At 38.4% G+C, this 15,436-nt stretch overlaps 1 protein-coding gene across 9 annotated transcripts in view; it reads left to right on the top strand.

Annotated features, from left to right (window-relative positions):
• Positions 1-15,436, top strand: part of NAA25 (N-alpha-acetyltransferase 25, NatB auxiliary subunit) — an 87,222-nt gene that overhangs the window by 53,043 nt on the left and 18,743 nt on the right. For 5 of the 9 annotated variants that reach the window (XM_078337327.1, XM_054238895.2, XM_002753022.7 and 2 more), the window contains 7 exons: positions 2,637-2,788; positions 3,287-3,412; positions 6,719-6,962; positions 7,384-7,507; positions 8,744-8,809; positions 10,586-10,683; positions 11,993-12,103. In XM_078337327.1, coding sequence (XP_078193453.1) covers positions 2,637-2,788; positions 3,287-3,412; positions 6,719-6,962; positions 7,384-7,507; positions 8,744-8,809; positions 10,586-10,683; positions 11,993-12,103 — 921 coding nt within the window. Of the gene's footprint in view, positions 1-2,636; positions 2,789-3,286; positions 3,413-6,718; positions 6,963-7,383; positions 7,508-8,743; positions 8,810-10,585; positions 10,684-11,840; positions 11,924-11,992; positions 12,104-15,436 lie in introns of those variants that run through there. The other 4 variants (XM_078337330.1, XM_009004684.5, XM_078337329.1 and 1 more) reach the window with 1 other exon arrangement.

The following is a 15,436-nucleotide window of genomic DNA, read 5'->3' as shown; positions in this document are numbered from 1 at the left end:
CTGTGTGTGTTCAACTTTCTGCTTAGAGTATTAGAAATTTCTCTTCAGAGCCAGAGCTCTGTACTCTGCATCTTTTATTCTTGATCGTTTTTGGGATCCCCTGATGCTTTTTCCTTGGGTGACTGATGCATTTCAATTCCCACCTAGCTCTTTAAAAGAACACTTTTACTTATATGGAAAATCTAGTGTTCTGCTTAGTAACATTTTGTGCTATGGGATTGAAAGTTGTATTTGCAAGGTCTGCAAAGGGATTTTCTTTCTAGTAACGTTATTTTCTGTTGTCATCTTACTTTGGTATAGATTTTTAAAAATATGAGAATAAGCACTAGATTTTCATATCTCTAAAAGTCACTTATGTGTTTTTACTTCTTTAAAATTTCCCTTTAATATCTCTGTTTTTCACAAAAATTAGCTGGGTGTGATGGCGAGCGCCTTTAATCCCAGCTACTTGGGAGGCTGAGGCAGGAGAATTGCTTGAATCTGGGAGGTGGAGTTTGCAGTGAGCTGAGATTGCACCACTGCACTCCAGCTTGGGTTACAGAGTGAGACTGTGTCTCAAAAAAAAAAAGTCTATTTTAGGTTTTCACAAAGATCAATTATTCAGGGGTTTTATGTCCATATATTTTACTAATTTTTACAGTGACCAGGGTTCATTTCAGGAATCCATTCGGGATCTAAATAGCCTCATTGGTGCATAAATGAGTAGAAATAGGTACGGACAACATACTTTGACATTCAAAAGTCTTTAAAGTGCCTGTGGCTTCCAGTTTTGCCTGCAGTTCCAGCAGGGGATTGTTTCTTTACATAGTAACATTTCCACAGCCTTGGTCCTACTGGTTGCATCTCAGACACTTGTCTAACTCTGCAGTGGTACTTTACTGCAGTGCTATAGAAGGACTATCTAAAAAAGATAAGCCAGAGAACTATAGTTACCTTCTTAGTTTGTTAAAAACTATACTCTTTTTGCTGCCCCTTATTTTTCTCTTTGAAAATCTATTGCCCCCCTATCTAAAAATAAATAAATAAATAAAGTGGTGTTCCACGGACCACTTAGAAATTAAAACTGCCCCTACACTTGGTAAGGCTGGGTTACCTCCTTTAATCATAGCATACTTTGAAACTGTAATTATAACCCTGATGGGAGTTACTGAAGTCATACTTTCTTTTTGATTAATTGCTGAATCATGTGTTCCTAACCAGCTGGGTTTTTTTTGTTGTTGTTGTTTTTCCCCGCCCCACAGCTGTAAGTTCCTGTTACAAGGGCATATAGTAAACCTTGCTATGTTTTCTAAGCCAAGGGGCCATAGGATAGGTATATGTGTTTAGAGTATCCTGGCCTCCTCTTGATAGGGTGTATCACTGTCCTTTAATCAAGCTAGAAGGTATAGTCGAGCTTTTTCAGGTAGTCCTTCTTGAAACCTGCAGGATCACAAGTAATCTTTTTAATTTTCTTGTGTCCGTCCGTCTCTAATTTCTCCAGATACTTCAGGCAAACAGCTCGCCGAGGTGTCCCATGGGGTTTAAAAGCCGCATCGAATGCAGTTGAATTAGCGCCCGTGGCGCAATCCCGCGGCCTGAAATGAACCCTGCAAGGCTGTATATCAGAGGGTATGTTGTTGACTATTGGCCTATTTTCCTACTGGGCAAATTATTCAGACGTAATGGAGATGGGGGCAGAGCCAATTAACTGAGGCTATGTAAAAAAGACTGGCTTTTCTAGAAAGGATCTTTTTTTGGGGCAGACATCGGCTTTGAGCATAATACTTTCTTTGGCCCAAAGGGGTGATCTCCTGTCTTCTGATCCTGGTGGCATAAACCCACACCCATGAAATGTTCTTCCCTGAGATTTTCTCTATTGTGCCAGAATTTCTTTTAGAATTCTTTATCTTGCCTCTGTTCTGTAATGTTTGATCTCTGTATATGTATTAAGCTGCAATTAAAGCAACATGTGGTGAGTGTTCCCGTCACGTACTTGTTTAAGGAAATTTCCAGCAGAAGTCTATGTAGATGGACAAGAAACTTGGTTCTTGAAGTCTTTGTCCTCAGAATAGATTATAATGTGAATTTTTATAGGTCTTTTGTTTGGTGTCTTCTATCCTGACCTAGTCCTCGTATGCCCTATGTTTCTGATACAGTATTCAAAAATAAACAAAACCAAGGAGCAGCCTGTCTTTTTCTGAAGGAGAGTGGTTTTTATTCGGGGTGGGGGGCAGGTTGTTCTATTATTCTGGTGCTTTTGGAACCTTTGTTTGAAATACAGCTTATCTTAGAGACAGAAAAATATGGAGTAATATCCCTTCCAGAATGGCACTATCCAAATTTTTGACTGATGTGGCAAAACAAAACCTCAGTTCTTATTGACTTGAAAGACATGACTGCCAAGAGAAGGCTTATGTGCTAGTGGCAGAGGCTGTTTATTACAGTTAGTAATGTTACTAAAGGAGACATTTGTCTAAAATATAAGAAGGAAGAAAAATAACATTTTAAAAAGCTATTATTATTCTTGGTGACCAAGACCTTTAAAGATTAGATTTAAAACTTAATTTTAGTTTGAGCGTTTTGTTTTGGCTGGCAAGATTTACTTACATTGCCTGACTTGTGAACTATTTATACCAAGGTGTGTTTTTCCTTCTCAGACCTCAGAATATATTATTCAAGCTTACAAATATGGTGCATTTGAGAAGATCCCAGAGTTTATCGCTTTTAGGAACAGGCTGAATAATTCTCTTCATTTTGCACAAGTCCGTACTGAACGGATGCTGTTAGACCTTCTACTTGAAGCAAATATGTAAGTATTGCATAAGAGCTATAAAGGAACTAAGAGATTAGATCAGTTGCTAAGAGCTGTTAATGGGCTCATGGGTGTTATTAGCAGCCTTAAGGTAAAATAGGGGGAAAAAAGGGAAAGAGAAAGAGGGGAAACAGAACCTGATATATGTCATGGGGAATGATAGAGTACTGCCAGCAATATTTTAGGACCATTATAGAAGCCAGTTAGGTCATGGTCATCAACCCCTTGTCCATACTGTACTTACAAAGGTTCCTTCCTCCCTACAAATCAAGAGATTTCAGGAATTCTGATCCCCTTTGTTTTGCATGGGCTTCCAGAAACTTTTTCTTGCCATGTAACAAGCCAGCTTGATCTGTGCTTGGTTCTATTTCACATTATATGAGCCCTTAATAATAAATCCTTTTTCCCTTCCTGTCTAGTAAAACAGGAAGTCCTAGTTAATACTTTCTGGTTATTTTACTATTAAAATAATACATGCATTTTTCTTTATCATAGATCAACCAGCTTAGCAGAAAGTATAAAGTCAATGAACCTTAGACCAGAAGAAGATGACATTCCATGGGAAGATTTGCGAGACAATAGAGACTTAAATGTTTTTTTCAGCTGGGATCCAAAAGACAGGTAATTAGAATTTAAACCCCAAGCAATTTAAAATTTTTTTTTTTTTGAGAGACAAGATCTTTTAAAGAGACCAAGATCATAGCTCACTGCAGCCTCAAACTCCTGGGTAAAACCATTTATTTTTAAAGAATTAGAATGGGACGGGCATGGAGGCTCACACCTATTATCCCAGCACTTTGGGAGGCCAAGGTGGGCAGATCACTTGAGGTCCAGAGTTCAAGACCAGCCTGGCCAACATGATGACACCCTGTCTCTACTAAAAATATAAAAATTAGCTGGGCGTGGCAGCATGTGCCTGTAACCCCAGCTAATCGGGAGGCTGAGACAGGAGAATTGCTTGAATCTAGGAGGCGGAGGTTGCAGTGAGCCGAGATTGCACCATTGCACTTCAGCCTGGGCAGCTAGAGCAACACTTCATCTCAAAAAAAAAAAAAAGGAGGGGCTGGTGGCTCACGCCTGTAATCCCAGCACTTTGGGAGGCCGAGGTGGGCGATCAGGAGGTCAAGAGATTGAAACGATCGTAGCCAACATGATGAAACCCCACCTCTATTAAAAATACAAAATTAGCTGGGTGTGGTGGCGTGTGCCTGTAGTCCCAGCTACTCGGAAGGCTGAGGCAGGAGAATTGCTTGAACCTGGGAGGCAGAGGTTGCAGTGAGCCGAGATCACGCCACTGCACTCCAGCCTGGCGGCTTGGCGACAGAGTGAGACTCTGTCTTTAAAAAAAAAAAAAAAGGCCGGGTGCAGTGGCTCACATCTGTAATCCCAGCACTTTGGGAGGCCGAGGCAGGCGGATCACCTCAGGTTGGGAGTTCGAGACCAGCCTGGCCAACATGGAGAAACCCCATCTCTAGTTAAAAAAAAAAAAAAAAATACAAAATTAGCTGGGCATGGTGGCAGATGCCTGTAATCCCAGCTACTCAGGAGGCTAAGACAGGAGAATCTCTTGAACCCAGGAGGCAGAGGTTGCTGTGAACCCGTGAGCTGGGATTGCGCCATTGCACTCAAGCCTGGGCAACAAGAGTGAAACTCCATCTCAAAAAAAAAAAGAGAATTAGGATGACTACAAAATTTTTTAAAAAAACCTCTACTTTATGTGAATATAAAATAACATCATGTATTTGTTATAGGAATCAGAAAATATAGGTAAGCCAAATGAAGCAAGTATAACTCACCCCTATGCTGGGACTGCTGGTTAATCTAAAAGTTAGATCTACTCACAGCATATATGAGGATTCCAGACAGATTAAAGACTAAATTCTAGATTCCTTAGAAATTCTAGAAGAAAATAATAGAAAATAGGTTTAAATAGGCGAGGAAAGTCTTTCTTAGCATTATATCAAACCTGGAACCATAAAGGATATAACTTCTGTAAATAGAAATGATAAATTTATTAAGTTCTAAAGATTTATAGTAAATTTCTTCATATAAATATCCTTCATATATAGAGAGAACTCTTAATAAATCAGTAAGAAAATAACTAAGAAACTGAGCAAAGGGCTTAACAAGAACTTCAAAGAAACATTGTATAGCAATAAAGATTTTGTTTCTAGCAAAAAAGATGAATACTTGTGGTTAGCAAGGCTTTGTGGAAAATACCTACTATGCATTTACACAAGAATAAATTTTATACAACCTTCCTGTGGGGTATTTTAGTGATATGTGTCAAGATTTAAAATGCGACATGTTATTTAATTCAGCAGATCTGTTTCTAGGAAGGTAGAACCTAAATAAATCAATGCAGAAAAATGCTAAGATGTATATATGAGGTAGTTTTGAAAATTCTGTGACTTATGCGTTGCCACGGCCCCATTCAGTGATTAGGATTTTTGAGTCCCAGAAAGACTCACAGGGCTGAGCATATAGTTGCACTCAAGGGCTAAGGTACATTATAGTGAAAGGACACATGACAGAATCCAGAAGGGAAAAAGGCACAGGCAGAGTCTGGAGAACTCAGACTTCCAGTGCTTTTTCCCTCTTCTGAGGGGAAACACTGAGCATGCTCCTTTCTCCAGCAGGAAAACATGCAGTAACATAAGGTGGAATGTTTCTGCCCAGGGAAGCCAATTAGAGACTTGGTGCTTAAGGTTTCATTGTTAGTTATGTAGGTGCACTCTGTCCATCATGAGTGGAAAGAAAGCAGGCATTCATGATAAATAACATGGTTTGTATAAACAGTCTAGGCACAGTGAACCACTCTTACCATTTAGGGAACAGCTGGAGGGCAAAGTTCCCAGTTACTTTTTGGGGGGGCTAGAGCCTCTGTTGCATACTGTAACCAATTTGTTTAAAATTATTAAGTTGTATAAATAATATTTTTAGTTTTTTTGAGATGGAGTCTTTCTTTCTTGCCCAGGCTGGAATGCAGTGGTGTGATCTCAGCTCACTGCAACCTCCACCTCCTGGGTTCAAGCAGTTCCCCTGCCTCAGCCTCCCGAGTAGCTGGGATTACAGGTGCCTGCCACCACACCTGGCTGATTTTTGTATTTTTAGTAGAGACGGGGTTTTGCCGTGTTGATCAGGCTGGTCCTGATCTCAGTTGATCTGCCCACCTGGGCCTCCCAAAGTGCTGGTATTACAGGTGTGAGCTACTGCACCCAGCCCCTATTTTTAGTTAGATTTTTATATATCTGCATTACAAAAGTCTAAAAGGATCTATACCAAACTTGATAATATTGTGGGTATTAGTTTATCAGGACACCTTTTCTTTCTACTTTGTACTTTTTTTCTATCATTTGAAATTTTTATATCATGCATTATTATTATTAGAGACAGGATCTTACCCAGGTTGGAGTATAGTGGCATGATCATATTTCACTGTGGCCTTGAACTCTCCTGGGCTCAAGCAGTCCTCCAATCTCAGCCTCCCTAGTAGCTGGGAATACAGGTGTGTGCCACCATGTCCAGCTAATTTTTTGTATTTTTTTTCTAGAGACTGGGTCTTGGTATATTTACTAGTCTGGTCTCCAATTCCTGGCCTCAAGCAGTCCCTCACCTCAGCTTCCCAAAGTGCTGGGATTACAGGTGTGAGCCACCACAACTGTCCTCAAGTATTATTTTTATAATCAGGGAACAAAGTCTCACTTACAGGGAAAATGACCTGTTAAATTAATTAGGTTGTTATTCCCATCTTGTTGATAGTGAAATGGGGTTTGAGAAGATTTTGGCTTGTCTTAGGTCTTTCAGCTAGTAAATGAAATCTGGAACGATTCAAAGATACCTTAACTGATGAAAGTTAACTTTAAAAGATTTGAAAGCAACAACAGATCGAATAACTTAGATAATTTGGGGATGTTTCTGTTTAAGGGATGTTTCTGAAGAACATAAGAAACTTTCCTTAGAGGAGGAGACCTTGTGGTTAAGAATCCGATCCTTAACATTGAGGCTGATCAGTGGACTTCCAAGTCTCAACCACCCTGTAGAGCCAAAGAACTCAGAGAAGACTGCCGAGAATGGGGTATCCTCCCGGATCGATATTGTTCGTTTGCTCCTTCAGCAGCTGGAGGCAGCCCTGGAGACAGGAAAGCGATTTATTGAGAAGGATATTCAGGTACCATCAATACGTATTTGCCATCACAGTTGCAATATTATATTTATGACAGTTTTATAAATAGGAGTTTGGGGTGGGTGAGTAGTAAGGAATTGTGTTTTGTCCCAGTTTATGGCTTCTGTAGGAGAAAGAGGAATATTTTAGACTCAGAGGGAATTGTAGAGGCTTCCTCAGTATCCATCCTAGATAGTGAGGGAGAAAGCAAAATAACTTTTTTTTTTGTGATGGTGAGTTTTTAATAGCTAACAACAAATTAATACAGATTTTCTGTTTTTACCATAATGATTCAGTTATTAGTTTGCTGATTAGTGGCTTTAGCTTAATCACTGAGAGAGGTTTTTATCCACTAGTTACCTGTTTTTCTTATTTTGTATGACTAAAATGGATTTAAAAGGGCATTATTTTTTCCCCTTTTTTCCAGTATCCTTTCCTGGGTCCTGTGCCTACCAGAATGGGTGGATTCTTTAATTCTGGCTGTTCTCAGTGCCAAATAAGCTCTTTTTATCTTGTCAATGATATTTATGAGTTGGATACCAGTGGTTTAGGTAAGTGTACACTGTGTGTTTACAGAGTCTTTGTAATAGAAAACGTAGTACATGTAATAAAATGTCTGTAACCTCGCATTTGGAAAATTTTTTTTTTGAGTCTTGCTATGTCGCCCAGGCTGGAGTGCAGTGGCACTGCCTCGTCTCATTGCAACCTCTGCTTCCTGGGTCCAAGCCGATCTGTGCTTCAGCCTCCCCAGTAACTGGGAATATAAGCGCCCACCACCATGCCCAGCTAATTTGCGTATTTTTAGTAGAGATCGGGTTTCACCATCTTGGCCAGGCTGATCTTTAACTCCTAACCTCATGATCCACCCAAAGTGTTGGGATTAAAGGTGTGAGCCACTGTGTCCGGCCACATTTGGAGAATTTTAGAGTGCATGGAAGCTGTTCTGGAAATGTCTGGTTTAGTATACAAGAGGGTACAGTCACAGGTTACAAAGTAATGTTTTAGAAGCTTAAGTCCATTCCATATTTAAAATCACTTTTTAGGTTTAAAAGTCGAAGAAATTCTTCATTTGTTGAAAGGCTGTTGGATTTTAAAAATGAAGCACTTGGCCAGGCACAGTGATTTACACCTTAATCCCAGCACTTTGGGAGGTAGAGATGGGCGGATCACCTAGGGTCAGGAGTTTGAGACCAGCCTGGCCAACATGGTGAAACCCTGTGTTTACTAAAAATACAAGAATTAGCTGGGCGTGGTGGCAGGCACCTGTAGTTCCAGCTACTCAGGGGGCTAAGGCAGGAGAATTGCTTGAACCTGGGAGGTGGAGGTTGCAGTGAGCCAAGATAGCACTCCAGCTTGGGTGACAGAGTGAGACTTTGTCTCAAAAAAAAAAAGCACTAAAGTTGGTAGAAAGAGATTTTTTGTAAGCTCTCAACCCAGTGAAAAAATGAAAAGTACACATACTCCGCAGGCCTTTTTTTTTTTTTAAAAGAAAAAATTGCAAAGTTAGTAGATCTTACAATTTAAGAGTGAAGCACATAGATTTCAAGCCCTCTTAAAGGATTTTAGGTAATACCTTTGGCAGAAAGGTAATTAATACCTTTCCTTTTCTTCTTCCTTTTCCTTTCATCATCCTTTTCTTTTTGTCTCAAAATAATGAAATTTAGGTGCGTAGGGGTCTTTAGAGAAAAGAAAGTGTCCTTGCCTGTGAACTTCTTGCAGGTATTTATCTTGCTTCATCTTACTAAAAATGGAATTGAAAGTTTTTCATTTTTTATTTTCAATTTTAGAGGATACAATGGAGATCCAGGAACGAATAGAAAATAGTCTTAAGTCTTTACTAGACCAGTTAAAAGGTACGTTTTCCTATTGTAGATTTCTGTGTTTGTTTCTGGTTGTATGGTAATAGCTCGGAAGTCCTTTTCCCCCTTTCCCAAGCCCAGTCATCAAGAGATAAGTAAGTAATGGTTAACACTTTGGAGTAAATACTCCTAGATGCCACGTAAACACATATATGTGTGTGTATGAAAATACAGATAAAAAGTAATTTTTAGACATAGAAAATTTTATATATATAATACATGCTTTTTTGACTTCAATTTTTTTTGTTATTTGAAAACCTTTCCATGTCAGTTATGTATATTCCATTTATTCAAGACTGCATCATATTCTATAGTATTGTATTAATATCCCCAGTTTATGTTCTTTCCAACTGGTGACATATTACGTATATGAGTTATTTCTTCTAACAATGCTAAAATGAATATCTTGGGACAAATTGTTAGGGTATTATTTGAGTACTTCCTTGGGATTAAATTCCTAGGAATAGAATTGTTAAAGGTCACGTATATGTATCATTTTTTTGGTTTGTTTATTTGTTTTTGAGATGGAGTCTCACTCTGTCACCCAGGCTGGAGTGCAGTGGCAGTGGCTCGATCTCGGCTCACTGCAACCTCCACCTCCCAGGTTCAAGCAATTCTCTTGCCTCAGCCTCCCGAGTAGCTGGAACTGCAGGCTTGCACCACCACGCCCAGCTAATTTTTGTATTTTTAGTAGAGATAGGGTTTCACCATGTTGGCCAGGATGGTCTTGATCTCTTGACCTTGTGATTTGCCCGCCTTGGCCTCACAAAGTGCTGGGATTACAGGCGTAAGCCACTGAGCCCAACCTACATATAAGTGTCTTATAAGAGTCTTTTTAGTACCCTAAATGATTTTTTTTTAAGAGATGAGGTCTTATTATGTTGCCCAGGGTGAACTCTTAACTCCTTGGCTCAAGTAGTCCTTCTGCCTCACCCTCCTGAGTAGCTGGGACTACAGGAGTTTGCTACTGAGCCTGGCTCGGTCTTAAATTTATTGCTCAGATGAAGACCGTCTGAAAATGTAATGATAAAGATTATGAGAATAAAATGTATTATCTGTTATGAAGATGGATTTTTACAATGTACCTTTTTGGTCTTTCAGTCCATAATGGTACAAGTCCTTCTAAATCATTCACTTAGAGTCTTGTCTTCTTGTGCTCTTGGCCTGTCTGAAAAGGCTTCGCTGGTGTTATAGACGCTAGAATATATAATTTATAAGGATACCTTTTATCTTTTGAAGACCATAGGCAATAGTCAGCATGGTTATTTATTTATTTATTTTTATTTTATATTATTTTATTTTTTGAGATGGAGTCTCACTCTATCACCCAGGCTGGAGTACAGTGGCATGATCTTGGCTCACTGCAACCTCTGCTGCCCAGGTTCAAGCAATTCTCCTGCCTCAGCCTCTCAAGTAGCTAGGATTATAGGCGCCTGCCACTGTGCCCTGCTAAGTTTTGTATTTTTAGTAGAGACAGCGTTTCACCATCTTGGCCAGGCTGGTCTTGAACTTCTGACCTCATGATCCACCTGCTTTTCCCTCCCCAAAGTTCTGGGATTACAGGTGTGAGCTGCCATGCCCAGCTGGCTTTTTAAAGAACTTAGAATGGATAGTCTGTCCTTTAAAATTTGGTTCATTATGGAAAATGAAAAAAAAATAGCTTTCAAGATTAAGTTTTTATTTGCTTATTCTTTATTTGATTTTGTGTTGTGTATCTTAAAATACCATTGAAACAAAAGCTGAATAAAACTAAAATATTTTTGTTTTCAGATGTCTTCAGTAAATGTAAAGGTGACCTCTTAGAAGTTAAAGATGGTAACTTGAAAACACATCCTACTCTTTTAGAAAATCTAGTCTTCTTTGTTGAGGTAGGTTTTTGTTCTCTTCCTAAAAGACACTGTTGTTTTTAATGTTTGACAGTATTCATTTTTCAACAGTGAACAGGTAATAGGCACCTTATACCTGCAACTTAACCCCCATCTTTGTTTTTGTTCATTGAAAAACTGGAGAGATGTGAAGGGAGAGGCATATAATATGTTAATTTAAATCATTTTCTAAACCAATTCCTTCCAAGAATCCTAAGATGATTTCATTCATAAAACTTAGGTAAAACTTCTTGAAATTTGCTTTACTCAGCTCTAAGCTTCCCCGGATTCACCCCAAATGTAGCTGTTTTCATTCTCCTTTCTGGCTTACTTTATTACATAGTTTAATTCCTCCAGCTTCTTTTATTTGTTGTCATTTATTAATTTCTGAGATACTATGTATTATGACAGTGTCCAGGGACTGATACAGGAAAACTCCCTCTTTTTTTTTGCCAGAGAGGTGGATTGCAAACACTCACAATCTATTATCTTTTATTTCTATTGCATATTTGTTGACTTTTCTCCCCTTACTACTCTGTATTGGGAGGAGTGTACACTGTTCTGGTCATTGGCAAATTGTTAATGCCTTAGGGATTTTTATTAAACGAATGAGTAATACGTGTACATATATGTACATGCACACATTGTAGTATGGGAGAAGACATACAAACAGCTAATTTAATACAATGCAGGATATGTGCTGATGAACTGGGTAGATTTCTCCATACATATATAAGTTAAGGTTTGCAGGTGAGGTGGTATCTTAACCTGCGTGGAGAGATGGGAGAGGCATAATGTAAAGAACCTTTGGATTCCATGCCGAGGAATTTGGACTCTTCCCTGAGTGACAAGGATGTTAATTAATCCCCACTTCTCCGGGGAAGGGACAGAAAATTGGAGTGAAGTGGAGGTTGGATTTAGAGCTGGGAGAGCCAGTAGGAAGGATAAAGAGTTAGGCCATTGTAGTATTCTGAGCAGTAGCTGATTAAGGCCTGGATCAGTAGAGTGATTGTTGAAAGTAGAGTGAAGATTCACCTGAGAAATTGAAAGAATTCGCATAGAATAACTGCGTTAGAATTTGTTGAATCCATTGCCTCTAATGGCCTGATAGATATCTTTAGTGTAATCTTTGTTGGTGAATTTGCAATTTTTCCTTTCAGACTATTTCTATTATCCTTTGGGTCTCCAGTTACTGTGAGAGTGTCCTGTGACCATACAAACTAAATTTACAGAAAAAGAAAAACGCCTCTAATTGCCTGATAGATATCTTTAGTGTAATCTTTGTTGGTAAATTTGAAATTTTTCCTTTCAGACTATTTCTATTATCCTTTGGGTCTCCAGTTACTGTGAGAGTGTCCTGCGACCATATAAACTAAATTTACAGAAAAAGAGAAAGAAGAAAAAAGAAACCAGCATCATCATGGTAATAACAGTAACTCAAGTGATATACAAGTAACAGTCTGACCACATGCTACTTTTTCTTTTCACTGTTTTCCTCCATGTTGAGTCCTTAGTATCCTATATGAGAAGCTTATCCAACCTGCAGCCCAGGATGGCTTTGAATGAGGCCAAAGCAAATCTGTAAAATCTGTAAACTTTCTTAATACATGAGATTTTTTTTTAAGCTCATCAGCTATTGTTAGTGGGTTTTTTGTTTTGTTTTGTTTTGTTTTGTTTTGTTTTGTTTTGTTTTGTTTTGTTTGAGATGGAGTCTCACTCTGTCACCCAGGCTGGAGTGCATGCTGTGGTGCAATCTTGGCTCACTTCAACTTCCACCTCCTGGGTTCAAGCGATTCTCCTCCCTCAGCCTCATGAGTAGCTGGGATTACAGGAACCCACCACCATGCCTGGCTAATTTTTGTATTTTTAATAGAGAAGGGGTTTCACCATGTTGGCCAGGCTGATCTCAAACTTCTGAACTCAGATGATCCGCACACCTCGGCCTCCCAAAATGCTGGGATTACAGGTGTGAGCCACTGCACCTGGCCAACATCACTGTATTTTATGTGTGACTCAAGACAATTCTTCCAACATGGCCTAGGGAAGCCAAAAGATTTGACACCCCTGTATATGCATTGTTTTTCTCCCCTAACTTTAAAAAAAAATTAAATTACACACCTACAGAAAAGTTGAAAGATTAATATGACACCCATAAAGATCTTTACCTGGATTATCAATTGCTGACTATTTATCACATTTGATTGATCTCTCTCTCATTTGTTGAACCATACAAAAGGAAAGTACAGACTTGTGACATGTAACACATCAGGAAAGAACAAGGGCAGGCATTTGCAAAATCATAATACTCAAGAAAATTTCAAACTCACGAAATTTAGTATTGATACAATAATATTATCGAATAAAGTCCATATTCAGGCCGCGTGGGGTGGCTCACACCTGTAATCCCAGCACTTTGGCAGGCCTAGTGGGGCAGATCACTTGAGGTCAGGAGTTCAGGATCAGCTTGACTAACATGGTGAAATCCCATCTCTACTAAAAATACAAAAATTAGCCAGTTGTGGTGGTGAGCACCTGTAATCCCAAGTACTTGGGAGGCTGAGGCACTAGAATCACTTCAACCCAGGAGGCAGAGGTTGTAGTGAGCTGAGATCGCACCACTGCACTCCAGCCTGGACGATTGAGTGAGACTCTGTCTCAGAAAGTCTATATTCAAAGTTTTCCACTTATTCCAATTATGTCTTTTATATCCTTTTTCAAAATACTAGAATGCTGTCAGGGATCTGACATGACCTTTATTTGTCATGTCTCTGTACCCTTCTTTAATCTAGAACGCTTCCTTAACCTTTTGTTTTGTTTTTATTGTTGAAGACACTATCTAGGTTTTTGGTAGAATGTCCCACAGTCTGGGTTTAGCTAATTGCTGAATGTAAGCTAATTGCTTATATTGAGGTTAAATATAGACATGGTGTCCTTTTTAGTGAGTTAAATCAGGAGTCACTAATGTTGTTCTGTCCCATTATTAATCAAATAATGAAATCTAAAATCACCAATAATGGGACACTAGTGAGATTAATGTTGTTGTGTCCCATTATTGGTGATTTCACATTTCATCATATGATTAAGGATATATCTACCACATTTTTTCATTATAAAGATGCCCTTTTCCCTCCGTAATTAATAAGTAAGCTGTGGGATAATGCTTTGTGTGTGTGACTATCCTATTTCCCAATGGCCCTTCATCCACTGGTTTTAGCATCCGTTGTTAGTTCAACACCTGAATCAGTTATTACATTGATGTATCCCAAATGGTGATTTTAAAAAATTCTATTATTTATTAGCTGCTATTATTCTGTAAAATAGAGATGTCCTATACACACATACACACACACACACACATACACACACACGTGTGTATATATTTTTTAAAATATCACTATTTGAGTATCACCATGGACTCTCTTTTTTAAAAAATTCACTTTATTATAATGCATTATCATCATTTTTATTTCGCTGCTTAAATTGTTCCAAATTTGGCTAGCTCCTTTAAGCTGGTCTCTGTCCTTTAACATGTCCTCATCAGTTTCGGGTCCCTTTCTGGAATAGCATAAATACTCCACATACTTGGTATTTTCTTTTTTTTTTTTTTTTGAAAGAAAGTAAAAAAGAAAAAAAAAAGAAAGAGGGAAAGAAAAAAAAGAATTAAAAAAAAGAATGAAAGAGAGAAAGAAAGAGGAAGAGAAAGAGGGAGAGAGAACGGGAGTGTTGCTTTATTGCCCAGGCTAGAATGCAGTCTAAAAATGGGTATTGAAAACCTCTTTTATGCCAATAATTGTGCTTAACAATGGAGACAGGAAGGAATAAGGGAGGAAAATAACAAATAAGCAGCCAACCAATATTTCATTTAAACCTGTGAAATGCTATGCAATTACTGAGGAGTGATTTACTTCCAATTAGGTACTTTTAAAGTAGGTGTGATATGGTACTGATAAGAATGTATGTTTTGTGTATTTGGGGTGGAATTCTATAAATGTTTATTAAGTTTACTTGTTCCAGGTCTGAGTTCAAGTTCTGGATATCCTTGTTAATTTTCTGTCTTGTTGATCTGTCTAATACTGACAATGTGATGTTAAAGTCTCCCACTATTATTGTGTGGGAGTTTAAGTCTCTTTATAAGTCATTAAGAACTTGTCTTATGTATCTGGGTCCTCCTGTATTGGGTGCATATATATTTAGGATCGTTAGCTCTTCTTGTTGCATTGATCCTTTTACCATTATGTAATGACCTTCTTTGCCTCTTTTGATCTTTGTTGCTTTAAAGTCTGTTTTTTCAGAGGTGAGAATTGCAACTTCTGCATTTTATTTATTTTTGCTCTCCATTTGGTTAGTAAATCTTCCTCCATCCCTTTGTTTTGAGTCTTTGTGTATCCTTGCATGTGAGACGGGTCTGGATGCAGCATACTGATGGGTTTTGGCTTTTTATCCAATTTGCCTGTCTGTGTCTTTTGATTGGGGGATTTAGTCAATTTAAATTTAGGATTAGTAATAATATATGTGAATTTAATACTGCCATTTGATGCTAGCTGGCGATTTTGCCCATTAGTTGATGTAAATTCTTCATTATGTTGATACTCTTTACTTTTTGGTATATTTTTGGAAAGACTGATACTGGTTGTTACTTTCTATGTGTAGTGCTTATTTCAGAAGCTCTTGTAAAGCAGGCCTGGTGGTGATGAAATCTCTCAGTACTTGCTTGTTCACAGAAGATTTTATTTTTCCTTTGCTTATGTGCTTAGTT

The sequence above is a fragment of the Callithrix jacchus genome, chromosome 9 (genome assembly GCF_049354715.1).
Source record: "Callithrix jacchus isolate 240 chromosome 9, calJac240_pri, whole genome shotgun sequence".
Lineage (NCBI taxonomy): Eukaryota > Metazoa > Chordata > Mammalia > Primates > Cebidae > Callithrix > Callithrix jacchus.
Note: the sequence above shows the minus strand (reverse complement) of the source record. Positions and strands in the feature narration are given on the sequence as shown.